The following is a 27985-nucleotide window of genomic DNA, read 5'->3' on the forward strand; positions in this document are numbered from 1 at the left end:
TGGGAGACAGGGAGAGGGCCGTGACCACTGGGGAGATCGTGCCCCATGTATTTCCTCAGATTTCAGTACTACTGACTATTAGAACTGGTAATGATATTGGAAATGACTTAATTCAATCTCTCTCCAGATGCATAGATTATGACATTCTTAATCTGTGGTCTTTTGTTTTAGGCTTGATACTCTCTGGTGACAAGGAGGTCATTACCTGTCCTTTAGCTAATTCAAGCTGACCCGTGAGAGAAAGCTCTTTCTGATGTGCTTCACAGCATTCTAGCAGGAAATTCGTCCCCCTCTCACATAAAGGAAATACCCCAGAGCACGACACAAATGGGGCAGTCTTACCTCATTAAACTCGGGATTCAAGGTTTTCTTCTTAATTTGAGTCTTGTGTTTGGCTTTCTTTCCCATGTCTGGTTTCAGCCACCTGAGAGAAATAGGAAAGGCTATTATGGATGAAGTTAAATGAATAAGAACAGCTCCTTGATGACCCCCGTGTGGGCATGATGACTGGCATATAGTAGGTGCTAATAAAACATTTTCTGGCCAAATAAATAAAATGGGCTAAAAACTCCTAAGAGTTGGAATATTTGGAATCTGAGTCAAACTGCCACTAGCTGTGCGACTTTGACCAACATGAGTGTGACTTCGGCGTGCCTCACTCTTCCAATCTGCAAAGAGGGCAAACATTTCTTCCTCATCCACAGAACTGCTTTTGAGGATAATTTTAAGGAAGGGGCCCAACAGGGGAACTGGAAGGTACCAAGCGCTGAGAAAAGAGAAAGGGAAATTTTGACTTTCAAAATCTTTATTTGATCTTAAACTGATTAATGGTTTCCTGTTTCCTTCTCCACAGCTCTTAGGTTGGCAACCACAATAACTCTACTTCTGGAGATATTGGGTGGGTGGGAGAAGGCGTGGTGGGGAGAATTATTTAAGAAAAACAATTTGCACGTGGCTGGGATTTGATGCAGTGCAGGACAGCAGCCCATGAGCTGATTTTCTCTAGTGGACCGTATGGAAAACAAAACCAAATTACTCCTAGAAATCACACTCATCCCTGACATATGTGTTCTTCTGTTCACTAAGTCCTCATTCAAAGAAAAGCTGAAGCAAAGCCCAGACTGGCCTGATTTTGAGTCATGACCTTAAGAGAAGTGTTGCTTTCTCTTAGCAGTGGTAGTGGAGGGAGGGAGTGTCTCACAGGCTGCAGAGAAGATTACTAACACTCTTTGTCATGAGTAAGCATAGTGATGGTAGTTATTTATAACCATAATGGCAAGTATTTATTGAGCACTTACTGTGTATGAGACTCCACGACATAGCACCTCCCAGATCTCCAACTGCAGGGGTGAAATTGACTGCCAGGCTGCCAGGCTCTGAATGCACCACTATGTTCTCACCTGGCCATGCTCCCCATGGGCCGCTCTCAGCCAGCCTGAGCCAGCAGGGACAGTGGGCAGCACAATTTCTGGGACACGCATGGTTCCTTTGATGCTCTATTTCATCCTCAAGGATTCCCCAACGCCCCGCCTGCAACTTCCTCAGAACTGCACCACAACCTAAGACCCCTGCGCCCTAACCGCCCTCTCTCCCGCTCCCCTCCAGGGGGTCAGACCTGCTCCAAGGCCTGCTGTCCCTGTGGTTCTCCTCAGGCTCCCTTCCAATTTTGCTTCACAGGCATTCTCCCCAACAAAGCTTCTGTATATCTCATCTAGTCATTGTGTCTGATTGGAACTAATCACCAATCTTACTCTTCCCACTTTACAGATGAGGACACTGAGGTCCAGAGATGTTAAGGCACAAACCCAAGGTCACACAGCTAGAGAATATTGATGATAGTTGGATTTGGGATCCAAACCTAGATACAATTCTAGTTGTTTTTTATGTGATAGCTCATGTGAGCCTTATGCCCATTCTTGGAAATGAGTGGAACTATTGTCCCAGTTTTACTAATGAGGAATCTAAGGCTCAGAGGGGTTAAATAACTTGCTTATAGTGATACAGCTGGAAGGTGGAAGAGATGGACGTTGGGCTCCGGGTCTGCTTCAGTGGTGGCCACAAAAATGTGCCTGGTGGGCCTCCAGCTACAGGAGCAGAGCCGACCAAGGCCCCAGCCACTGTGGGTGGGAACCCGTGCCATGCTGGTACCAAGGCCAGGCTCCCAGCTGATGACTGGATGTGGCAGGCCTACTATGGCAGGCCCACTCCGAGGAGACATGGGACCTGTCTGATGGCCACTTTTGGCCAGAGGACTCCCTGATGGCTTTGCTGACCTCGTGTCCAGGATGCTTCCACCCCCACCCCTCAGGGCCAGACTTGGGTTGTGGTCTCTCAGCTCCCCCACTTCCCCAGGTCTCTCCCTACTTTCCCTCACACAGGCATTTCCCCAATAAAATAAAACCATTGTCTCTTTAAAATCTTCTCACAGGCTCCAGAATAATACAAAACAAAGTCTTTCTTGCTCACCATGATGAGATTACTGGAATAACCCCAAAGTCTAAGGTCTTTGCACATCTCCAGACTGAATCTGGAAATAGCTGCCTGGGTGGTGGGGCTCTGGACTGCTGAATGGGGTATATTACTGATTCCAGGAGGCTACAAATGGGGCTATTGCAATCTTGCTGACCATCCTTCTCCAACAGGAGAGGACAGCACCACAGAACTCATGAGCAAGTGATATAACAGTCTGTCTGAGACGCCACACTCCCCTCTAGCCAATTCTGGGCATTGTCTCACTGTGTGACCTTGGGCAGGTTTGTTCCCCTCTGGACCTCAGTGTGCAATGATCTTGGGGAGGCTCCCTGGTTCTCCCTTTGCAAGGATCTAGGACCCCCTCTAGGGCCCACTCACAGTCCCAAGGCATTGACTCACAGCTTGACGAATGGATCTGAGTAGCCATTAGCATCCATGGCAGCCAAGTGCACGCAGCGTATGATGCCCACGATGAGGCCTCCCTGCTGTGTGCTGTACATGAGGGACACCAGGATCTTGCCACGTTCCTCTATGTCACCAATACGCTCCACCTGCTGCAGTAGGAGAAGAGGGTGTGTGGGCCTAGGAATAGGAGGGGGCCAGGCAATGTGGCGAGCCCTAAGGAGGAGCCTATGGCTAGGGCAATCAGCACCATGGACAACAGATTCCTCCCACCCAACCCCCAAGCCCCTGCTCCCCGGAGGAGCAAATGGTGAAAACCAAGGGCACCAGTCCAAGGCACATGGGGACCATGGATTTAATCTGACTTAGACATGGATTGGGCCAAGATTCTGGTCATAGGCTGAGCTTGACCCTGGTCCCAGCCTGACTCTGAGCTCAGATGCCCCTGACCCAACCAGTGTTCTCACAACTACAGTTCCTGGGGTCACACAAGAGACCTGGACCAAGGGCAGGGATGTGCAGCCCAACTCCAGCCTCTGCCAGACACACAGCTCAAAGAACCTGCTCTCCGTCCCCATGGAGGGAGCATGGCACTGCTGCGCTCCTGCAGAACTGCCAGCAGAGCTTCTGCCAGCAAGGCTGAGAAATCAGGGTGTCTCCCAGGTGGCGGGGTGGGGATGAGGCTTCCCCCACTCGGCGGGGAAGAGAAGAGTGCCCACCTGTTCCCATGTTCTAATCCGCGGGCAAGCGCACCTCATGGTGAACCACCGGTGGTTTGGGGAGAAGGAGTGGGGATGTGGCCAGGGAGGGAGAGGACAGGAGATGCCAGACTCGGACTCTGATGCCCACTCATGCTCACCTCCTCCTCGTAAAGGGCCATGCCTCGGGCTGACCCGGTGGTCCCGGCACGCTTCATCTTAGAGGAAGGAAACAGAAAGGGAAGATAACAATGTTGCCTGTGGGGCTCAGCTCCCCACACCAGAACCCCTTCACCCCTCATTAGTATCCATAGCCATGAGGGAAGGTTTCTCAAGCGTCTTCTCTAGCTTTCTCCCTTTTAGCTAACAGGTATATGATGCTCGCCATTTGGCAGATCTTGTTAACTCTCAGCAACCTATGATGAGGGTGTATTGCTGTCCCCATTTCACAGATGAGGACACTGTGGGTCAGAACGGTTAGGCCACTTGCCCAAGGTCGCACACCAGTAAGTGGCAGAGTACTGCCGACACAAGACACATAAGATTTCATCTCTGGTTGAAGAGGCACAGGGGTCTTGGGGTCTGGCCCACCAGGTGCTTCTTCTCCCATGGTTCCTAAGGTCCTTCTGTAAATACAATGTGAAAACCACTGGTTAAATCCAGCCTCCCCACTTTAGAGATGAGGAAAACTGGGGTCTACAGGGGATAGCACAGCACTTACAAGACCCCTATACCTGGGGTGGCACATGGGGGGAGTTGATGGTGTGAGGGGTAAGGGCAAAGAGCAAACAACAATGGTCAGCAGAGTCCTGTGGCCACTGCGGGCTTCTGCCTGTTCTGCCACCTCTGTGCTTCGGGGCTTGGCTGCGTCTGTCGCAGCACGATGCGCGAGCTCAGGAGCTGACAACCCAGGTGGGAACCTGGCCAATGTCCTGACCAACTGGACAACTGAGTGAGGGAAGGAACGGGAAGCTTGAAGAACCAGCTGTTACCAGGCAAACACCCAGAGGAAGTGCTTCATCCTAGGACTGTCTTTAATGATTTATTTGGAGCCTGGCACGCAGTGCAAATTCCTCCTTGCAGTTTTCCTTGTTGTGTCTTGTTCCTTTGTCTGTGCTATAAAAATATGGTGTGGTACACAGATTTTCCATCATCATGCCGACCATCTGGTGGGAGGATGCTGTGGGGTTTCCCCTGCCCCCCATCTTCCTGGTGGGAAGCTGGCCTGCTGCCCGGGGGAGTGGCCTCATTGGTGGTTACAGGAGAGCTGGGCTCTGGCAGGTGCCCAAGAGCACAGCCACTGACCTGTGGTATGACCTGGGCAACAATTCCCTACTTTAGGCCCAAGGTGGCCCAAATGTAAGAAAGGAGAGGTTGGATTATCTCTAAGCAGATTGCTGGGTCCCACCCTATCGCTAACTAAGTTAGAATCTCCAAGGAGATCCCCACAAATCTTAGTTTGTAAAGCTCTGGTTTTGAAATTTCCAGGTGATTCTAAGGTACAGTGCAACTGGAGAACCTTTGGTTCTTGTTCTTTCTCAAAAGGCACGTGCCACATCTAACAATAGTGGCTTTAATGCTTTATGTATGTCCTCTCATTATCAGTCCTGAAAAGACCTTCCGTGGTTGAAACTATATTATCCCATTTTACGGATGAAAGCACTGAGGCCCAGAGAAGTTAAGTAATCTGACTCAGGATACAGTGTAAGTGCTAGAGCCTGGGATTCAAACCCAGGGATTCTGGCTTCAGAGCCCATACTCTTAATCACAGTGCTATTCTGCCTCATGTATAGCTCCATGTGCTTTATGACTTCATGACGGACAGTCAAGGGTAAGACAGTATCATTTCCTATAACAACAGTTAATTTATGAGTCCTGATTATGTACCAGTCTCTGTTGTGATTATGTCTTTCACACAACACCCCCTCCATGAGGCAGGTACTATTATAATGCCCATTTTATAGACATGAAAACCTGAGGCTCAGAACAGTTGCCAAATCCAGAGAGTGGGGAAGTGGCAAAGCTGGACTTTGAACGCAAACTGTCACACCACACTGCTCTTCCCCATTTACTGAAGAGGACTCTGATGTTCAGACAAGTGATGCTAACACAGGGTGGAAACAGGCAGAGGCAGGATACAACCCTGATGCTCTGACCTGAAATTGTCACCCTCCTCTCAACAGCTGCCACAGCCCCTCTACTGTCAGGCACCCTGCAGATCTACCACCCCAGTTACAGGCCCTAAGGAAGGGAGCACCCCTCCAGATTCTTCTCCCCAATCAAACCCTTGGGGCAAAGGCACTCACGGGGATCACCCGCTCCAGACAGATATTGAAATTCTTCCTCTGGTTGGGCTTCAATTTCTTAAGGGAGAATCTGGTCTCACCAATAAACTCGTTATGGCCAAATTTGTCCTCATCACAGACAGAGATCCTGTGATTGAAATAAGGGGTGGGGAGAGAAAGAAGAGCCTATTACTGAGCTTCAATTATGGACCAAGAGTTATGATTGATGCTGGCAAGGAATAGGTAATGTGCATAGGAATATTTCAATTTCCTATTCAATGAGCACTAGGTCAGGTACTTTTATTTCCTCCATTGCAGTATAACTTATAAGCACAAATCTTAAATTTATAGTTCACTGAATATTTGCACATACATATACCCATGTAACCACCACCACCCTGATCAAGATATGGAATATTCTGATTCCCAGAAGACCCTCAGAACCCTCCTAGTCACACCTCCCCTGAAAATAATCACTACCTTGGCCTCTGCCAGGGGTAAGTATCTTGTTTTTGACCTTCATATAAATAAAATCAGATGGCATACACCCCTTTATGTTTGGCTTCTTTTGCTCAACATTATGTCTGTGAGATCCATCCATGTCTATAGTAATTTGTGCTTTTTATTGCTGTATAGTATTCCATTGTATAAATATGCCACAATAATTCTGCTGCCGATGGGCATTTGGTTTGGCACTATCTCTCGTTTTGACCTATTGTGAATGAAGCTGCAGGGGGACATCCCTGTTCCTGTCTTTTCATGTGCACATGTACATATTTCTCTTGGGCATCTTACTAGGCATACAACTGTTGAGTTTTGGACTACACTTAATTTTACCTTGGCTATAACTTTTCAGCTTTCCAAAGTGATTCCACCAATTCCTCTCCTACCCACAGTCTCTGCAGGTTCTGGCTGCTCTTCACTCTGACTTTGATTTTGGCAGTTTTTAATTTTATCTTTCTGAGAGGCAATAGTATCTCATTGTTGTTTTCATTTACATTTTCCTGGTGATTAATCAGGCTCAGCTCCTTTTCATATACCTTATGGCCAGTTGAGCATCATCTTCTGCAAAATTAGGTTAGAAACTGAGCTGACCTCTTCTCATTTAATTTTTCATCCTCCAAAACATCTGGGTTTCTGACTTTGGAGAGAAGACTGGGGCCAAGAGAGTTTGAATCATTTTTCTCTAGTAAGAGGCTAGGGAACCAGGATTTCAATCCAGGTCTCCCTGAATCCTAGAATACTATATAGTCTTTTGTTATTCACCCTGTATGCATTGAGTAGAATAGAGACACAGAAAGGACAGGTCATGAGGAAGGTCCTCCAAGGAGGCCAAAAGGACCAGTCAAGGTGTGATAGTTCATCCTGGCATATATTAAGTGGAAGAAAGGACTTGTTCTCCCAAGGCATGGGAGGCAAATCTGGGGGACAGGCAGGAACTCATGGCATCTCATTCCTTTGCCATCAACATTTGTTGAACAAGGTTCAAAGTTCTGAAGGTCCAGAACACCCCATGGCTGAGCCCCTTTATATCCAACTAGAGAAAAGAGTTGTCTCTTCTCAGCTGGTGGGGGTGTAATCAGTATCATCCTCCTGTAGGGCAATGTGTGTCCCAAGACCTAAGAATAATCACCATTTTTGACCTAAGAATGCCACTTCTGGGAAGTTATCTCCAAGACATGAGAAGATAAGTGAACAGAATTTAACCAGAATGATGTTTATCTCAGTATTGTTTATAATTGTGAAACAATTTAAATTTAAGCAGTTTAGCAGAAATAACATAACTACTCTATCATGGGAGGACTACTTAAGAAAATTATGAAATAGCCCTAAAAATGTAACTGTAGTATGAGAAATAGTGTTGCAATCAGCCATCAGGGAATTGCAAAACCACACTGCACCACCACCACACACCCACCAGAACAGACAACATGAACAAGTGTTGATGAGGATGTGGAGGGACCGGAACTCTTATACATTGTTGGCAGGAGTATAAATCAGTACAGATCTCTGGGAAACTGGCAGTCTCTACTAAAGCTGAACATATACATATACTATGACTCAGCCCCAACATTCCTAGTGTGCACCTGTGCTTCAAGACACAACCACTAGAATGTTGCTAGAAGCACTACTGGAACACCCCCAAACTGAAAACTAACCAAATGACCACTAAGAGTAGAATGGGTGAATAAAACTGTGGTACAGTCACACAATAGAATACCAAACAGTGATGACAGTGAACAACCTACAACTACACACAATAAATGGGATGAATAACACAGATACAATATTAGATGAAAGAAGACAGACACAAGAGTCGTGCTGTACGATTTCATTTATATAAAGTACAAGACCAGACCAAATTAATTTGTCCTGTTAGAAGTTAGGACAGTGAATATCCTGAGGGGAGGGGCCTCACTAGATGGAGGGGCACCGGTGGGGGGCTTCTGCGGTCTGAGAACGCTCTGTTCTCCAATTCCAGTGTGCTCAACAGTGTGAAAATCCATCCATCTGCTCATCAATTTATCCCTTTTCATGCGTGCATTTTTCTAAATGGATGTTACACTGCAATGCAAATGTTTACTTAAAATAATATTGCAGCTGGTGGGAATGTACTTGGAACAGCCCATTTGACAAGCACTTTGTGTGACTTGTAAAATTAAAAAAATAACACCACCAACAAAGTATCCTATGATCCAGCAAATGGTCCTCCTTGGTTTCTACCCTGAGGAAAAGCCCCTGCATGAGGCAAGGAAGCATGAAGGACGCTCGCTGCAACTTCGTGGTAAGAAAACTGGAAACAACCTAAATGTCCATCCACAGGGAACCGACTGAATAGATTGGTAAGACATTTACATAACATTGAAAAACATGTCAAACAATGCCATATATCGTTTATAGATGCATAATTATGTAACTGAAGTGTAAGACATGCTTGGGAATGATACCCATAAAGCTCAGTATGGCGTTTGGCCCTGGGAAGGGAAGGAGCAGGGGGATGGAATACCCAAGAGGAGCTACGACTTGCATCTGTAGCACCTTATTCTCTAGAAAAAAAAATAGAGCTGAAGCCCAAACAGGAAAATATTGAGTTTTATTTTTAAAAACCTGAGTAATGAGTTCATGGATACTTGTTTTATTATGTTCTGTACTTTTCTGTATATTTATAACAATCATAAGACATTTAAAAAAAATCTATGATGGATCCATTCTGTGGAATACACTGAAGTCCTTAAATATTAGCTAGATATTTCTCAGGGCTGTAACGCCAAGACATATTGTTAAGAAAGAAAGCAAGATCCAGATACATGCAGCCTAATTGTTCGTATATTGTAAACAACAGGATAACTATTTATCCACTCCCAGGAGGAGGAAGCAGGCCCAGGCTGAGGGAGGGGACAGACATTTAAAAGAAGATTTGCCTCCGCTATAGTTTTTTGCAAGAAGAATGCATTCATTTATTACTTATGTAATTAAAAATGCATTTAATACTGCGTTATAGAAGAATATGAAATGGTATCCATATACTGCTAAGGAAGACAGGCTAATTAATAGGATGGTCCATTTTTGTAAACCCTCAATTTGTAAGAAAGGTTTGCACATATACACACACAGACACACACAAATATAATAAATACAAAAAACCAGATGTCCAGACACCAAGCTGTTAAGAGTCTTAAGTTATCAGCATTTCCAAGAGTTTCTTCCAGAAATATATATTGTTTTTTTTGTAGAATTGAAAAAGAAAGAAAATACTACACAGAGCTGTTTGAAAGAGCAGCCCCCAGGAGCCACCTGTGCCTTGATCTGCCCTGCCTTGGTGCCTCTCTGCCCACCCGCCCAGCAGGTACCTGAGGGTCTTCCTCTGCATGTCCTCGTCCGTGATACCGTGGTAGACGAGAGTCTCATTCCAGACAGGGTTCCGGGTGTTCCGCAGGGTTTTTGTACGAAGCTTGTTGGCCTACAGCCCAGAGAGATGGACAGACACCTGCCTCAGGAGGGAGCCAACCCTGCAGCTACATTCCTGGGGCTCTTTTGGGTTGGGTGGGTGGGTGACTGAGGAGTCCCCTCCCCTGAAAAGCGTCTAGCAGCTCAGTTGCTCCGAAATGCACGTTCTCAGCGAGTGGGGGGCAGGCATCCTCTAGGTGATGGCTACAGCTGTCACCAGTGCTGGCCGCTGGGCCACCCCTCCCTCCATGCACTGGGCTCTCTCTTTGAACTTTCTGTTAAGATTAGAAAATAGAAACATCTTCCTTTGAGGAAAAAATATCATTTATAAGCCAGGAAGGCAGAAATAAGAGTCAGCCATGCCTAGGCAATGAAGGAACAATCTCTAGGGATACTGGGACAGCTCCTTTCGCTTCCCCAAATACCATTATCCATGCTTGAAATTCCTTAGAGGGGGCAGGCAAAATATCTTTGCCCCCTCTACCTTTGTCCTTTCATTTTTCTCTGAGAGAAAGGCTAGAAAGGCAGCATACCCAGAAGAGGTGGCCAAGTGACAAATCTTATTCATATTAACATGTAAATGACTCCCTGGATTCCTTGGCAATGCAAGTTTGGACTTAGGAGTGAGCAAAGGAGAAAGTCTCAAGGAGAAACAAACATCACTAAGGAGTTTGAAGGAGAGTGGCCAAACACTTCACAGTTTGGCCAATGCCAGGGGAGGTACTCTTCCTTGATGCAAAGAGTGAAAGAGAGAATGTGTGTGTGTGTGTGTGTGTGTGTGTGTGTGTGTGTGTGTGTGTGTGTGTGTGTGTGTGTGTGTGTGTGTGTGTCCCCTCTTTTGTCTTATGGGGCATTTGATACTTGCAGGGATTTTTAACAGGCATTTTCCTAAGATCATGTGGCCAAGAGGTCTTGTGGTCTTCTTTGTTTTTAAGACATCCGTGCCAAATTAACACAATAAAACAAAAAATAAAATCCAAGAAGGCACACTTCCATTTTCAGTCATGTGCTCTGCATGGGCTAATCCAGAGAGAATTACCCCACTTTCCCTCCACAAAGGAAAGTATGATCAGCAGGTGAGTTTGAAGGGGGTACATTTTTGCTCAGTAGTAGAACATTATCTCAGGTACTTAGCCCTAAAATCTGGAGAGGGTTAGTCATTTCTATTGAGAGATGAGGAACCCTTGGTTGGGGCATAAAATGGGTAGGTGGAGGTGGGCCAGGGTCAGCACTGGGGAGCCACTGAAGATATTTGAGCAGGTGAAGGGCATAATCAATGCATCTGCTTCTCTCTTGACCTTTGGCTGCTCCCTGGATCCCAAGTTTCTGGGTCAGAGAAGTGGGCAGAGCCATGGTCCCTGAAGGACAATGACTGCTGGCCTCCCCCTAACCCCTTGTAAGGACTTTGCCATCAGGGAGGACACAGGAACTGGGGCAAATAGGGCCATTTTAGGCTCTGAGCTGGGAACCTTGGGTGCCTGCCAGGGCTCATGTGTCCATCCTGCTGAGAGGCCCCAGCCATATGGTACCTTGCTGGCTCCCGGCAAGAGGTGCAGCTTAACATAAGGATCAGCCAAGCCGTTGGAATCCATGGGCTTCAGTCCCTGCAAGAGAAAAGGCAAAAGCTGTGGTGTGAGAACCTTGGGAGGGCCAGGTGCTCAGCTGTCGTAAGCAATGGCCACGGCCCCTGGCACTTGTCCTGCCCATCAGTCCACCCTGCAGGCTTCCTCTTCCAAGGAGAGGGAAGGGAAATGCAGTATCTGGGAAAGAGCTCTGGAATCAGGCAGACAAGGTTGAAAGCCTGGCCACACACTTTCTACTGTGTGACCTTTGGCAAGTTTCTTCACCTCTCTGAGCCTCATTTTCCTTACCTATCAAACAGGATGAGAACAGTACCTGCTTCATGAAGTGGTAAGATGTAAACATAGCTTCACCTGTAAAGTGCTGGGCACAGGGCCTGGCACACGGTAAGTCTAACCCTTCAAGGTTGGACTGTCACTACTAGGATGTGGGAAGCTGTCTCAAAATAGGAAGGGTGGGAGAATAGGAGAGGCTAGGGAAAGGAGGCCTGATTCTAGCCCTGGCTCCTGCACTGTGTCTGAGACCGTATGGTGGGGATCACAGTCTCTGCCTGGCCTGCCTCATGGGGCTGGGATGGGGCTCAAATGAAGCACTGGCGGGGAAGGGAGTCTGTCAGGGGCAGGAATTAATCTGGGCTTACTAATATGAACAACTCCCAAATTTCAAGGGGCTCAGATATACTCTGTCCATCCCTCTGTGCCCAGGCTCAGGTAGGTGTCCCAGTGTCCCACCTCTGGGCTCCCACTGTCCCCTGCCACCCCACTAACCCAAATCCTGTGTATCGTGTCCTGTGATCTCCGTGAACCTCAGTCTCCTTATCTGTTCAATGGGGCTGCTTGTAGCCTGCATCCCGGGGTTCTTGGAGGGTCAGATGGGATCTCACCTGTGAAGGGTGCTCTGGCCCAGGTGAGGGCGAGCATGGTTCACTACTACTAGGTGGGGAGGAGGCCACAAGTGGGGTGCAAGGGAGGAGCCGGCAGGGTAGCCTCATGGGGAAGAGCACGGTTCAAATTGTAGGCAAGTCATTTAGTCTCTCTGTGCCTCAGTTTTCCCTCTGTAAAATAGGAATAATGATAGAACTGTGCAAATTGGCAGGCATGGTGTATTAAAATTTGAATCACACTGTCTTTGTTTGGGGTCTGCTCACTTGAATTTACCAGAATTACTAGCACCCTCTAACATCTCACACCCAACCCACACTTCTCACCACCATCACCAGCCTAGCGTGTGGGCATCTGAGTTTCTGGAGCCCTGTCTCAAAGGGGCTATACTGATGTGGCTCCCCCCATATCTGGAGCTGGAAGAGGGGACTGCGGGTGAATGGTTATGGACAGAAAGAGAGAGACTGTTACCTCTGGACTCAAATTCAGCTCAAAACCTACCAGCTGTGACCTCAGGCTTTCACTCTCTGGGCCTCAGGTTTCCCATCTGCACAATGGGGCCAATAATGTTCCTCACCTCAGAGGTCCCTATGAAGATGAAATAAGATGCACTTCGCTTCCTGTGTCACTGGGGTGGTGGTGAATGCACCTAAGTGCTTGCCACTGTGGCTGATACATCATAGGGACTCAATAAATGCTCGCTTGCTGATGAAATAACCTGAGTGTGTTGACCTAGGAGTCATGTTAGCATTTCATACTTCATTTATCATCCAAACAGGGATGTTTTTGTGAGTCAAAGAGGAGCTTTTAAGTATCATAGTGAGGCAACAGGCATAGTTGGGGACCATTCTACACAAACCAGCCCATGTCTTACACTTAATACTCACAGTCATCCCTATTGACAAGACTCTATTACTATCTCCAGTTTACAAATGGACATACTGAGGCACAGAGAGGTTAAGTAACTTCCCTCAGTCACACAGCTAGGAGCAGGGGAACTGGTATTTGACCCCAGGACACCTGGTTCTGCAGCCTTGCTTGTTCTTCTACACGGACCAGACTTGGAGTGGGGGGAATCCTGCTCAGTTACTTTCTGAGATTTGCACTCATATCATCCAGCTTTTCTCAGGGTCTGGAGTTCAGTCAGCTCCCTTCCCCTGAGCCTGCTGCGCGGAGATGCTCTTCCATCCTGGTTTGCCTTTCCCGCCCCCTCGCAGGCCCACATGATGGTCCTTGTATCTGCAACAATGGCCCCCAACTCAGGCCGCTGCTCCAACTTGACAGCCACATAAACAGAAGAAGCCGTTCGGTGGGCAAGTCAGCTGTCAAGTCGGGCTGTCATTGCCTCCCGGCGGCACCTCTGCGGTCCCCTCCAGTGGCTGTAGAAGGGGCTGGGCAGATCTGGGCTCTGCTCTTGAAGCCTGGCTGCCTCTACTCCTGGGTGGCAGCCACAGTTAAATGAAACCCCTCTGGGATCATCGCTGGAGGAAGAACACCCCCAAAGGAATTGGCCATAGCTAATCCCTGCCCTCTGTCATCTCCGTCATTGTCACAGAAAGATAAGGCAATGACAGAAGACAGGCTTGGTAACTCATACCCTCCCCAAGTCCCCCAGAAATGCCAGAGCACCCTGAGTGGGGCCCCCTCACCCACCTTGGCCTTTATGATGGTGCAGTGCAGAGAGCTGTTGTCCTGCTCATAGAGAAGGCTGAACTCCAGGGCACCAAGGGTGGCTGAAGGGGGCAGAGGCAGGTACCAAGAGAACATTCATTCAGTCATTCAACAAACATTTCATGTGCACTTAATCTGTGCCAGTCTGGCCAGGCATTGGGCCTACAGAGGAGAGGAATGCTCAGGGCCTGCTCTGGATAACCCATCCCTGTAGACCCTCTTCTACTTGGGAGCCTTCAGCACATCTGGGATCAGTTAATCATTTGTTCAATTGCTCAGTTAACTGTCTTGTTCATGGCTATGTCCACACTGGGCACAATGCAGGGCACACAGTCAGTGCTCACTTACTTGCTGAGGGAATAAATGAGTGATAGCATTTGCTGTTGCCTCTGCCTGGAATGCTCTTCCTGTAGATCCTCACATGGCTGGTATCTTTCTCATTATCCATATTGCAGGTTAGATGCCACCTCCTCAGAGAAGCCCTCTCTGATCACTGCATCTAAAGCAGCCATCTTCATGGTTATTCACCCTATTTTATTTTCTTCATGGTGCTCTATCTCTATTTGAAATGAACTCAGTGCAATGGTAACTGTGTCTCTCTACTAGAATGTTAGTTTCATTAGATCAGCCATCTTGCCTGTCATGTTTTTGCCTCGGTACCCTAACGTTTAGAATAGTCTGGAGGTACCTAGTAGGTGCTCAATAAAAACCTGTTCAATATAGAGATGAGGGAGGAGGATAGAGTTGAAAATGGAGGCAGGCTTGTTAGGAATTGCCAGGACAGATCACGACTGGGGCAGACACAGGCTGGGAGGGTTCATCCAGGCTTGGCAGGTCCAGGAAAAGATGTGTAAGGCAGAAAGTGGGAGCAGGGGTCACTGTTCTGGGTGAAGGACCAGGATGTGGAAAGGCAGAAAAGTAGGATGGCCACAGAGTAGAACTGCTGTGATAATTCTGTGGAACTGCCAAGCTAAACCAAGTGAATGCAGCTGAACTGTACTCTTTTCAATGATTTAAATAGTAACTTTGAGGTTATGTGTATTAAAAAAAAATATATATATATATATATATATACATATATATATAGTACCAATTCTTTAGAAAGCTGATGTCATTTTATGAATTTAGTAGCACAAAGTTTTCTTTATAACTTGGTTAATATGTTTATTTGGCATCTAGGGGGACAGGGGGTGTACAAGGCTATCCCTGGAGCCATTCCTGTTTCCCTGGGAGTGACCCTTGAGGCAACTTTTCCCAGACACCCCTCCGTGAAGTGCCACCTACTTGCTTCATCCGAATCATAGCTGTTGGCTTCCTCTTCTTCCTCCTCTGGAGGTGGGGGCTGGCGGGCGGGGACCCCAGCAGGCTGGGGAGCAGCAGACGCCTGGGAATAGGGACCTGGAGGGTGGCCTGTGCGGTTCTCCCTGGCTCCGACTGCTGAGTAGCCAACTCCCCCCATTCTGTCCTCCCGCGGTGGGGCAGAAGCCCCTGCATAGCCAGGATCACTGGGAGCCACCTCTGCAGGGGACATGGGAAGAGGCAGCTGAGTCCGTGTGTCTTAATAGTAGCAGCATCAGCTGCTACAGTATTACTATGAGTGAGACCACCCACTGTATACCAGGCATTCAGTAAGCCTTGCACCAGAGTCACCCAGAGCCCTTCAATGAAGGATCACCACTTCCAGGTGACAGGGCTGTCATGTCATGCTATTCAGTGGTTCTTGGAATGTTGCCTTTGTCAAAGCCACCTAGGGAAGGGTGCAAAAATGCAGGTTCCTGGGCACCACCCAGAATCAGTAGATGATGCAGTGGGACCTTGGAATCTGTTTTATGACAAGTCCCATGAGCTGACTCAGATGCAGGCAGAACACAACTCATGGTGGTACTTATCAGTGGTCTTGGCTCTGCAGCCAGACAGCCTGGGTTTGGATCTCTGCTCTGTGAGTTGGGGCAAGTTACTTAATGTGTCTGAGCCTCAGTTTCCTCATCTATAAATGGGAATTATAATACCTGAAGGTGCTCAAATAGTAGTAGCTATTATTTTTAACAATACCTAATATACATGTACAGCCTTAGAACAGTGCCTGGTGCATTAGGGAACAACAAATAAGCTGTTGCTGTGGTAATTGATGATGATGGCGATGCACATGTAACATATATAATCATCACTGTCCCTCAGCATGGTCGTAATATATTCCAGGCCATGTGCTACAGTTTTATATGTGTTAGTTTGTTTAATTCTCCCACAACTCTGTGAAATAGGTCAGAGTATTATCCCCATTTTAGAGATAAGGAAACTGAGGCTCAGGCAGGTTAAGTAACTTGTCCAGGTTCACATAGCCAGGATATGAAGGAGCAGTGGTGTGAATCCAGACAGTGTGTGCTCTTATCCATTTCATGTGAGGCCATTTTCTGTCTATCTAATTTTAGTATAGACCATCTGGAGTTGTGGGATGAGAGGGTCCCCTTTGAGCTCATCAGCTAGGTTTCTGGGTGCAGAGTGGGCAGAGGTCTGGCAGTGTGGGGGCTGAAGTGGGAGAGAGGGCAGGCATTGGAAGGATACTTGCCTGGTCTCTGATCTGGAAGGCGACCTGCTGGCCCAGGACTCGGTCTGCTGCCTCCTGGGGGTCCTAAGTGGGGAAAAGAGAGAAAGAGGACAGAGCAGAGATGATTGCCCTGGGCTGCCCTTCTTCATGGGTGTGGAGACAAGACTGAGGCAGTAGGTGATGTGCAGGGGTATCCAGGGCTGCAGGAATGGTCCACTGGGGGATTCTGGAGTCAGAAAGTCCTGGGTTCAAGACCCAGTCCTCCCTTCCTCAATTCCCTCTTCTGTAAATGGGGCTGATGATACCATACCGGCTTTTCAATGTTCTCTGGCTGTTCTCAGCCTCTGTGAGGCTGGCAGATGAATGGAGTGAGAATCATGTGCAAAATGGCAGGCAAGCTTACGCTTTGAGTTTGCCTTGAGTTACCATTGCTACAGTGGCATTAGTGGTCCGGGTGGACTCTTTACAACTACATTTCCCAAAGTGTGGGATGCAAGGAGAGTCACAGGGATGGGGCATGACATTACATTCAGTGACACAGAGAGAAAGTTATTCCTGTTTCTATTGCCTGTCATTTCCGATTCCGTCATGGAGAAAGTCTCATCTAGATGCTACTCTGTCTTTAACACCTCTCTAACCATTGCAAATTTCCCTTTTGAACAAAAGAGAAATCAGAACCCTCAGCAGGCCAGAGTACTGAGATTTCATTGCATTGTTTTCTTTTCATTATGTTAATTTGTATAATTACCCTCTATAATGGCTTGCGTTGTGCTCCCTAAAAGATGTAGATACCCCAACCTCGCAGTACCTGTTAATGTGACCTTATTTAGAAATAGGGTCTTTACAGATGATCAAGTTAAGATGAAGTCATTAGGGTGGACTCTCATCCAGTATGAGTATGTCCTTACAGAAAAGGGAAATGTGGACCCAGGAGAGACCTGCCTAGAAGGAAGACAATGTGAAGACATAGGAAGAATGCCGTCTATGAGATAAGGAAAGCCTGAGGCCACCAGCAGCTGGGAGAGAGGCATGGAACAGATTCTCCTCACAGCCTTCAGAGAGAACCACCGTGCTGACACCTAGGTTTTAGACTTCTGGCCCAGAACTGTGAGACAATGGATTTCTGTTTTTTTTAAGCCACCCAGTGCTACTGTGTTATAGCAGCCCTAGCCAACTAATACACTCTTCTTTATGGCATGAACGCTGATTTCCCACATATGCCAATATAGGTTTCTTTGAAAGTAACAAATTTTTAACTGTACCAACTAGGCATTATTTCTATTGTTTTGCACAGTCCATATTTATTTAGATTTTTGCAAATCATTAATCTCCCTGCTTACCATTTCTTGCTGAATCTCACACTACTCTTCTGGGAACATTGCCTTTTTATAAGGCCAATGTCCTTTAAATTTCCTTGAAAGAGAGTGTGTAATAGCAAGTTCTCTCGGTTATGTTTTTAAAGGAGTCAACTCGAAGAAAGATATTAAGGAAATAAAGGGTAGGTGGTTGCTGCGTGTGACTGACAGTCCCTGCAGGTGGAAACACTCAAGAGCGAAGCACTGTGGCTTCTTCCATTTAGCTGGGTAAGATGCTCCCCCAGCCCCCCGACCCCTGCCCAGCTTTCCATTCTAAGGGTCTTAGAAGACCTTAGGGTTTGGCTGTGGCTGCAGCCTTGCAGAAAGCCCAGTGGGCTCTCTGAGCAAGGCTGGGAGGTATTGGGGTCCCAGCTGAGTGATGCCTAAGCAGGCAGATGGGTGGCAGGTACCTGGCTGCCCAGGCTGAGGAGGTGCTGGGCTCTGCATGGAGGCAGGGGCAGGTCTGGAGGCCTGGACAGTGTTGGCCCGTCTCAAACCTGCAGGGGAAAGGAGAGGAAACAGCTTGTCAGGTGCGTGCATACGCGCACGCGCACGCGCACGCACACGCGCGCGCGCGCAGTGGAAACAGGGAAGCATGGGACCCATCTTGGGCAACGTCTCTGGATTTGATTTGAATTGAATGCAGCCCCTGACACTCTCAGATCTCTCAGACCCCTTTCTCCTTTCCTAGAGGGTGGTCACTCTAATACTCAGACCTCCAGGGCAAGTTACAGCAGTGACATGGGTGTTGAAAAAGCGCAGGTTCTGTGATGTTGCTTTCACTCACATGATCTAGCTTCTCTGGGCCTCAGCCTCTTTGTCTGTTAAATGGGGATAATAGTACCTACCTCATAGGTTGTGGTAGAGATAGAATGATACGGTGCATGCAAAGTGCTCAGAACAGTGTTTGGCACATAGTAAACCCTAAACACTGTTATTATTATTGGAAGAATCTGGTCTCTATCTTCACATGGACCTAGCATTATATCCCAGACTTTTCTTTAAAAAGCTGTGCAGTGCTCATTAGAGCTGTGTGTCAGTACTCCGGGACCTCAGAGGATGGAGTAATTAACTCAGCCCAAGGTTGAGCAAGTAAGTGCTAGAAGCTTCATAGATAAGGGGAAGATTTATAATGACTGTCCAGGGATAGGGGATCCAAATGCGATTTAGGAATGTCATGTGACTGTCTTTTCCCTCAGGAGGCAAAATCATACATGGGTTAAAAGCACAGGCTTTGATAAACAAAAATTAACTCAAAATAAATCAGAGATAAGAGACCTAAACCCAAGAGTTAAAACTATAAAATTCTTAGTCAAAAACAGGGAAAACGTCATGACGTTGGCTTTGGCAATGATTTTTGGGGATATGAGCCAAAAGTACAGAAAACAAAAGAAAAATCAGGTAAATTGGACTTGATCAGAATTTAAAATGTTTCTGCATCAAATGACAATGTTGATACTGTCAACAGAGTGAAAAAGGAACCAATGGAATGAAAATATCTGCAAATTATATATCTGATGAGGGATTATTAGCCAGACTACATAAAGAACTCCTGTAACTCAATAATAAAAGCACAAACAACCCAATTAAAAAGTGGGCTAAAGAACAAACATTTCTCCAAAGAGAAGATATATGAATGGCCAATAAGCACATGAAAAGATGCTCAATTTCACTGATCATTAGGGAAATGCCCATGGAAACCAGAATGAGATGCCCCCTCCCAGCCATCAAGATGGCTAGGTTATATATGGAACGTGTATATCATATACAGGAAATAACAAGTGTTGGTGAAGATGTGGAGAAACTGGAACCCTCATGTACTGCTGTTGAGAATGTTAAAATGGTGAGGCTGTCATGGAAAACACTATGGTGGTTCCTCAAAAAATTAAGCACAGTCTTACCATATACTCCAGCCATTGGCACTCCTTAAGTATATGCCCCAAAGAACTGAAAGCAGGAACTGAAATAAATATTTATGTACCAATGTTCATAGCAACATTATTCCCACTAGCCAAAAGGTGGAAACAACCCAAGTGTCCGTCGGCAGATGAATGGATAAACAAAATGGGGTCTATGCAGACAATGGAATATTATTGTCTTAAAAAGGAATGAAATTTGGTACATGCGACAGCATGAATGAGCCTTGAAAACAGTATGCTAAGTGAAATAAGCCAGTCACAAAAGGCCACATATTACAATTCTGTTTATACGAAGTGTCTAGAATAAGCAAGTGTACAGAGGCAAGATAGATTCGTGGTTGCCAGGGACTGGGCAGGAGGGAAGTTGAAGGTATTGTTTAATGTCTACGAAGTTTCAGTTTGGGATTAAATAGTTCTGGAGATGGATGGTGGTGATGGGTGCATGACAATGTGACTAAACTGTACACTTAAAAGTAGTTAAAACTGTCCATTTCATATTAGGTACATTTTATTACAGTAAAGATTTTTTAAAAGCATTGTCAATAAAAACTTCACCTCTGGAAGAGAAAAAACAAAAAACACAGGCTTTGATGTTGGGCAGATGTGGATTTAATTTCCATTTTAGCCAATTACCAGCTGTGTGACCTAGGGCAAATAGCATCACTTCTCTGAGCTCAGTTTCTATGTCTGTTAAATGGGAATTATAAAAGTCTTCACACCTGGATTCGGGGTTGTGACAAAGATTAAATGAGATGACATATGTGAAGAGCTTGGGACAGCATCTGGCACATAGTAAGCACTCAGTAAATATTCTCTGATGTTGCAGATCTATGAAATTAATCTTTCTCTGGGAATCTGAATCATAGGGTCATTAGGGGGTCTAGGTAGCAGATTAGCACAAAGGATGTGCCCAGGTCTTTTGTCAAGAAGAGGAGCTAAGGAGCTAAGCTACAAACCCTCTATTCAGGAAGAACAGGCCAGAGGTCAGCACGGGACCTAAGTACTCAGCCCATCTAACTTTAGACCTGGTCTCATTCCTTCATTACAAAAGAAATGAAGCTGTTCTGAGTCTCACACAAAGGACTGAAGAACATGATCTCCCCAAGCTAGTAGACATTTCTTTCAAAGCTCAGGAATCAAGGATTCCCACCAGTGGGCAGTCTTGCCAAATAAATCCACCATGAGTGAGGCCAGAGGTGCCGGAACCCCAGGAGGCGCGAGCGGCTGCTGGCGGCGGCCTGGCTGTGCTGACACCCCTATGTTACAGACAGTAGAGGCCACCTGCCACGGCAAGAGAGAACTTGGGTGGATCTATGAGAGGAAAGCATCCTGACTTTGCTCAAAGCCAAGGGGTGTTTCAACCCAGAGTTTTTGGGGGGAAGAGGGAAAAAATTCCATGTTTTTCTTATTTACAGCACTCGAGCAAGGGAACGATATAACCAAAATTATGGATGTCTAGAATCAGAATTGTTTCTGAATCCTGTCTTTCCTCTCCCTTATACTAGAACCAGCATCTAGAACAGAACATGACACACAGTAGGTACTCAATAAGTACTGGATAAATAAATGAATAAAAACATGGTCCTCCACATCCCTTTTGATTCTCCTCATTCAGGAAGTCTGCCTGGGTTTGCCCATCTCTCCTACCTGCTGGGCTCCGGCTGGAGTCTCCGGTGTGACCCTGGTCCCAGCTCTCTGGGTCCAGGCTAGATGAGCTCGCCTGCACCTCGCTGGCCCTGCGCACAGGGGGCCCATAACTTCCTCGCCCAGGAGTAGAGGCCAGGTCAGGGCCTGGAAGGAAAAGCATGGATTGAACAGAGGAAAGGCAATGGAGGAGTACGGCAAAAGCATTCCTGTCCCAAAGTAGAAGACAGAGTCGGCAGAACACACCTGTCTTCGGACCTGGGCCCCTCTTGTCTTCAGTGTCACCTGGAAAGAGAAAGAAATTATGGGGAGTGCTTGTTTTATGATTTCCGGAGAGCCATTATTAAGGACTCACAAAGGGCCCCATCCACCATCCCAAGAACTTTTTTTCATTTAGAAGTCTCCCCTCCCAATCTCCCCTTTGATGTAGCTCCCATGAACTATTTCACATTATTTCCTTTGCATGCATAAACACATATGAGCACACATAGGCTTAAAGAAGAACTAACTGGGGTCACTGGCTATATACCATTCTAGAATGTGCTTTGTTCAACTCAACTTGATTTTCCCGAGGACTCATGCTGCAACCTCAAGTCCTTTGCATATGGTAGCCCCAAATATTTTGCAAGCCTTCTCTACCACTTTCGTGAGGTTTCTGCCCAAATATCATCTCATCAGGCAGCCCTTCCCTGGCCATTCTATCTCACACAGAGTCTTCTGTCACTATCTACCCACTTTCCTGGCTTCATTTTGGCTTCCAGGCAGGTATACACTACTTGCTATTATATCATATTTGCATTTGCTGTTTCTTGAGCACCTGTTTCCCCCACTAGAATTTTAGCTGCAAAAGCAGGGATTTTGTCTGTTCTTGGTTAAAAGAATATTGCAAGTGCATATCCTGGCATAATTCCAAATCTATAATATACATTTATATCATTCAAATTTAAAAGATGCTCGGTATAGTATGGAGTGGATATATCCTAATCCATTCAACAATTCCTTTACTAATGAACATGTAGGCTTTTCCAGTGTTGTTGGTACCATACATAATAATGCAATAAATGTACATATATCTTTTATGTTGGTCCTTTTATTGCTATTAAAAAACATTCCCAGAGAGGGATGGCTGGATCAAATGGTATATATACTTCAAATTTTAATAAATTCTGCCAGGGACTTTCCAAAAGGTTGGGAGTGACTTAGAGTCCTACCAACAGTTGATAGAGTACCTGTTGCCCCACACATTCACGAGCACTGGGTGATTTATTTAAATCAATAATAATTATTTGTAATTATTAAAAATAATTTGGTAATTATTATTACCAGCACCACTAATTTTTTTAAGTCTCAGTGTACAATGCTGGTGATGTTATTTCTTCCTAGTGAGGTGAATGGGTGTCACATCCACAATATTTCAGAGTTATTTGCTTTGTCTAGAGTTTATCTGGTAAGCTCATTCATACCATTATGTGCATATGTGTATGTATCTGTGTATAAGCGGTGAGATTGGCCAACATTTACAAAGTGCTCCACTCTGCAAAGCACTTCGCGTGTAGTATCTCATTTCATCTTCAGACTAAAACTCAATGAGTTATTAACTCCATTTTATAGATGGGGCAAGAGTCTCCAAAAGGATAGGTGACTTGCCCAAGCAAGGGCTGGAATTCAAATTCAGGTCTTTCTGACCTCAGATGTCCGAGGTCTTGACAGTTACGCTATGCTAGCTTCGCAGTCTAGAGGGAGTAATGGGAAATGAGAAAGAAGGATGCTCTAGTGGTGGAGACTGGGGGCCTCTAGGGCATGTAGTGTATATTGAGAATTTGGTGATTCTCCACAAGGAATAGAAATTGCTCATGCCTTGTCAGGAAGAAAGCATTTGTTGAGTGCCTTTTAAGTGCCAGCCACTGTACTGGACTCTTGAGAAGTAATCTTATAGGAAACATAGCTGGGCACTTCCATTTTTGAAACCTTCAACTAAAACCTTCCTTTCAGAAGCACTGCCTGCACACAACTCCGGAATTGTCATGCAGACCAGATTTTATGACTCAGTGTTAATTGAAATTGTTGCAAGGGCTTTATCTGGTCAGTGCTTATGGTCTCATTCAATTATAATGTTTTTATTGTGGTTGGTTATTTTTTTTCCTTTTTACTATTTGGCCTCTTCCTTTTTATCATTCTTTTAATAACTAATAATAACACTTGGATAATAGTGATAATATCCATAGGAGTGGTAATTTTCCTTTACTAATTTCCTGTCTGTTCATCTTTTACCTTTAATTAGTCCAATTTCAGATTTGCAGTTGGTGGTGGATAGAAGAAATATCAGGGGCAAGGAAGGCCTCCTCAGCAAGCCCCAAATCCCCCCAGGCTCCAGAGAGTGATGGGAGTCTCTCCATTTCTAATTTTAATTCCCACCTCTGTTGTACCTCTGAATGCTCCAGCAGGGACAGATGACAACAAAGACTTTTGGCTGCCAGGCATTGCTGGAGGGTTCTCTGGGCTACATTCCTGATAATTATTTTTGGTGAGCTGTGAAGAGGACATAGGCATCCTAGACCCAACCCCAGAGCCTGGCTGTCCACCACGTGGGTAGAAACACAGACAGGAGGTCAGGACATCCTCTAAGTGACAAGTTAGCCAGGATCTGTCCTTGGTACTGAAAGGAAATGTCATTTTTGTCCTACCTCGAGTTGGAGCCCGGGCAGCGTGCTTGGGCTCCTGGGTGGGCTGCTCAGGGACAGTGGGCTCACTGACTGGCTGCTGGGTCTTGGGCTTCCTTATAGGCATAGGCTGGGGGAGGACCTGTTTGGGGAAGCCCTTGAAGAACCATGCTCCAGAACGCTTCCATACCTGGGGCAGGAGAGGGAGAGGATGAAGACACAGCAGCCAAGCACTATTGCTCTTGCCTTTGTGAATGCCAGTTTTTAGCTTTGCTCCCTGCTGTCTGTGCACTAACACAATAGCCAGCACACATCTCTCACCAGTATGCAACTTTTCACAATTCCTATTTGATGCCCACAATGTCCCTGATACTCAAGAAGAGGGTCTGAGTATACCCATTTTCTTGATGAAGAAAGTTGACTATCAGGAAGGTTATGAACTGGAATAAGGTTATACAGCTGGAAAGTGGAAGGAAAAGACTGGATATGAAGTGTAACATACCACTTCTTAGATGTGGTGTGTTCCATACTGCTGGGCAGAGAAAAATTCCAAAAGTGGAAGGGGAGAAAAAAAATACATTCAAACATCTGGGGACTGTTGCTGTGTTCACAGCTGAGCTGGTTGCTTTCAAACCAACCCCTTAAGACCCATGCCTGACCAGGTTCCCCAGACCTCAACTGCCACCCTGTTTTGGTTCCAACAAAGAAGGGGGAGCTAGACAAAGAAAGGACGGGGCTCCAGAAGCAGGATGGGACCAATCCACTCACCTCTCTTTGCTCAATGCAGATTTTGCAGAGCCACACGGAATGAGGACGATTGTTGGAGGTCTCCACCCCACACTTGGTGCAGACATTCTGGGGACAAAACATAGCCAGTGCATGCTCAGATATGCTAGGCTCTGAGCTGCCAGTGATCAGGGAAGCAGCCAGGAAGGATAGCAATAGAGCCCTATTTCCTTTTGGTGGATGTAAGGATATTGAACTCTCTTTTTCTTACCCCCTCCCATGATCAAGACTGCTTAGAAGTTCCAATCTGAGTCTTAATTTCCAACAACAAGAACTGGAGTCATTCTCAAGCACTGGATATCGGAAAGAGTCCCTGTGGGCTCTGAGTTTTCAGGACATCACTGACATGATTTTTCAAGAGGAAAGGCCATATACTTATTTTGTTTATGAATTTATTTATTCTTTCTTTCCCAAAGGAACGTGAGACAATCTAGACTATGGCTACAGGTTCAACTCTTCAAGGAGAAGGAAGTTACCTGAGTAAACGCCATGACAATGTGATAGAACAATATACTTTTGGCTGAGTTTCCTGGCAGCCAAGACAAATAGGAAGATCTTATAGGTCACAAAATTCTTACTTTCTGGTTGGCTGCAGCAGACAAGCATTTTGCAATAGATAAACCTTCTTTGCTATTCCATTCTGAGTGCTAAATGAGACCCCAAGCAGGAGATGCCACGTGACATTCTGGATGTCTCCCATTGGTTTGCTCCCCTGAAATCCTTTCCTGGAATCGGGCAGACCCAAGGACAGTTGTATCTATGTCCTGGAATTGGCAAGTGCAGACAGCTTGAACAGAGGGTGCAGAGTGGAGAAAGCACAGGCAGACAACCCTTCAAGAATGGATAATCAAGAAGCCCAGTGGTCCTAACTTGGCTGGAGAGGGGCTTTCTGAGACGTGTGTACCATAACCCAGAGTCGTTGGTTAAGCTTCCATGCACACACATGTGTAAAGAGGTGCCCAGCATGCTCTTTAGCTTGACACATTACAGCTAAGCCACAACCAGGACACTTGCAGGCTCAACCATAGCACATGTCCTGCCTAAGTCTCCCAAGTTCATCCTGGATGGAGCTGAGCTCCAAGGGGACAGAAGGATCAGAATGACTTCCAGGAGAGAAACAAGATCAGGGTTGCCTTGGAAGACAGCTGGCATGGGAGTGTCCCAGAGGGAATCATATTCTGGCAACTAGTGTTCAGGAGCCAAGCTCCATCCCTAAGACCCAGGGCCTCCCAAGGCTGGAGCTCAGACCTAGCCCCTCTGCATGTGATGAGCAGGGAAGCAGAGAAGAGGGTGACGATACCTTCTTACAGTCCTCACACACCACACAGGCAGAGGCCAGCATCCCCAGCTGCTCTCCACACAGTATGCAGCGGTTCACCCCGTCCCCGGCCACATTCTTCCTCATGTTCTCCAGACGGTCCACCAGGCGCCTGGAAGCAGAGACAGAGTGATGAACTTAAAGAACCAGGGAGCACTGGACTCTCCCACGGTGTCAGGCCAATGGGCTTAACCTTCTCCGAATCCTGGCCTCTTGAGTATCTGATGATGACAGTGGGACCCTTCCCCAGAAAAAGGCCCATGCATATGAAGTTCTGATGTATTCTCAGAACACCAGAGAACCCAAATCCTGCATCTCCCACCTTTTCTATCGATTCCAGATTTAGAACCTTGTCTAGTCCTTGCCATCTCACATGACTTCCTCTGCAAAAACTGCCTTCTGAGCTCCAGATCTGTGTATCTACTTGTCTACACGCTGTCTTCCCTTGGATGTCTTCACAGCCATCTCAAACTTGTGCTTTCAGCTGAACTCTTCATCTTGGCTGCTCTCCAGCCCCATCCCCAGCATAGCTACTCCCATTCTCAGAAAATGACAAGACTATCGGCTAACCTGCTCTAACCAGAAAGCTGGGGGTCTTCCTTGACCACCTGCTCTTCTGACAATGATCCAAGCAAATGCTATTGCATCTACCTCCCCAACATTTCTGGAATCCACCTATTTGTCTCCATTACGTGAATCTCACCCATCTCCCGTAGATGACTGTAGTAATCTCTTAATTGTATTTCTTAATACAAGCCGTGGCCTTCTATAGTCTGCTCTCCCCACCACAACCATGGTGATGATACTAAAACATAAATCTGATCATGTCACTCCCTCTTCACTTTAAAACCTTCAGCCAGTTCCCATTCCATGGGGTTTCCTTGACCCACTGTGGCCTGGCCTCAGGTGAAACCTGTAACCTCTTTCCCCCTGGTCTTCCTTTTGATACTCTAGTTAGTGGCTCTCTAAGTGTGACTGCCAGGCCCTCTGCGTCAGTGTCACCTGGGAACTTGTGAGAAATGTACATTCTTGGGCTCCACTCAGACCAACTGAATCAGAGACTCTGGGGTTGGAGCCCAGAAATCTGTTGCAACAAGCCTCCTAGAGGATTCTGATGCACACTCGAATGAGAACCACTATGCTGGTCACACTGGTCTTTGAGTTCCAGTTGTCCTGCCTCAGTACTTTTGCACATTCTGTTCCTTAATGCCTGGAATAAGCCCCCCTCCATAGCTATGATCCCCCCACCCTCTCTCTCTCTCTCATACACACACACACACACACACTTTTACACTTTTACTGCCTAGATTCCCCTTAAACTTCAGATTGTAGTTGAAATATCACTTTCTCTTAGAAGCCCTCTTTGACCACCCATTTTACTTACTCTCATAGCAATGCTGTACTTCTTCACATTAGTCACTCTGTAATTGTGAGATTATCTACATTAAATAACTAATTAATTGCGACTGCATCTCTGGCTGCTTCTCTGGACTGTGGGCTTCCTTGGGCCAGGGACCTTGTCTGTTATGTTCCTGCTCTGTTCCCAGGACCAGAACAGTGCCCACATGATGGCTGAATCACTGAATGAATGAATGAATGAATGAATGAGGGCAGCCTATGAAGTTTTTTGCCCCCCAATGCTAGGAAGTAGGCAGTTATACCATTTTACAGGTGAGGAAAGTGAGGCACAGGGAAGTTAAGTGACTTGCCCAATGTCACACAGCTAGGAAGTGGCAGAGCCAAAACTAGAACCCAAGTTTCATGTGCACTACACTGCTGCTTCTCTAACTTAATGTGCACACCCGGGCATCTTGTCAGAA

At 46.4% G+C, this 27985-nt stretch overlaps 1 protein-coding gene across 3 annotated transcripts in view; it reads right to left on the reverse strand.

Moving 5' to 3' along the window:
- Window positions 1-27985, reverse strand: part of RPH3A (rabphilin 3A) — a 90226-nt gene that overhangs the window by 3447 nt on the left and 58794 nt on the right. For all 3 annotated transcript variants that reach the window (XM_057491731.1, XM_057491732.1, XM_036929412.2), the window contains 15 exons: window positions 26148-26277; window positions 24830-24916; window positions 24086-24251; window positions 21648-21686; window positions 21405-21548; window positions 18249-18335; window positions 16505-16567; window positions 15223-15456; window positions 13921-14000; window positions 11335-11409; window positions 9709-9818; window positions 5879-6005; window positions 3734-3790; window positions 2872-3026; window positions 343-424 (listed from right to left, as the gene is read on the reverse strand). In XM_057491731.1, the coding sequence (XP_057347714.1) occupies window positions 343-424; window positions 2872-3026; window positions 3734-3790; window positions 5879-6005; window positions 9709-9818; window positions 11335-11409; window positions 13921-14000; window positions 15223-15456; window positions 16505-16567; window positions 18249-18335; window positions 21405-21548; window positions 21648-21686; window positions 24086-24251; window positions 24830-24916; window positions 26148-26277 (1636 nt within the window). The remainder of the gene's footprint in view (window positions 1-342; window positions 425-2871; window positions 3027-3733; window positions 3791-5878; window positions 6006-9708; window positions 9819-11334; window positions 11410-13920; window positions 14001-15222; window positions 15457-16504; window positions 16568-18248; window positions 18336-21404; window positions 21549-21647; window positions 21687-24085; window positions 24252-24829; window positions 24917-26147; window positions 26278-27985) is intronic.

The sequence above is a fragment of the Manis pentadactyla genome, chromosome 14 (assembly GCF_030020395.1).
Source record: "Manis pentadactyla isolate mManPen7 chromosome 14, mManPen7.hap1, whole genome shotgun sequence".
NCBI lineage: Eukaryota > Metazoa > Chordata > Mammalia > Pholidota > Manidae > Manis > Manis pentadactyla.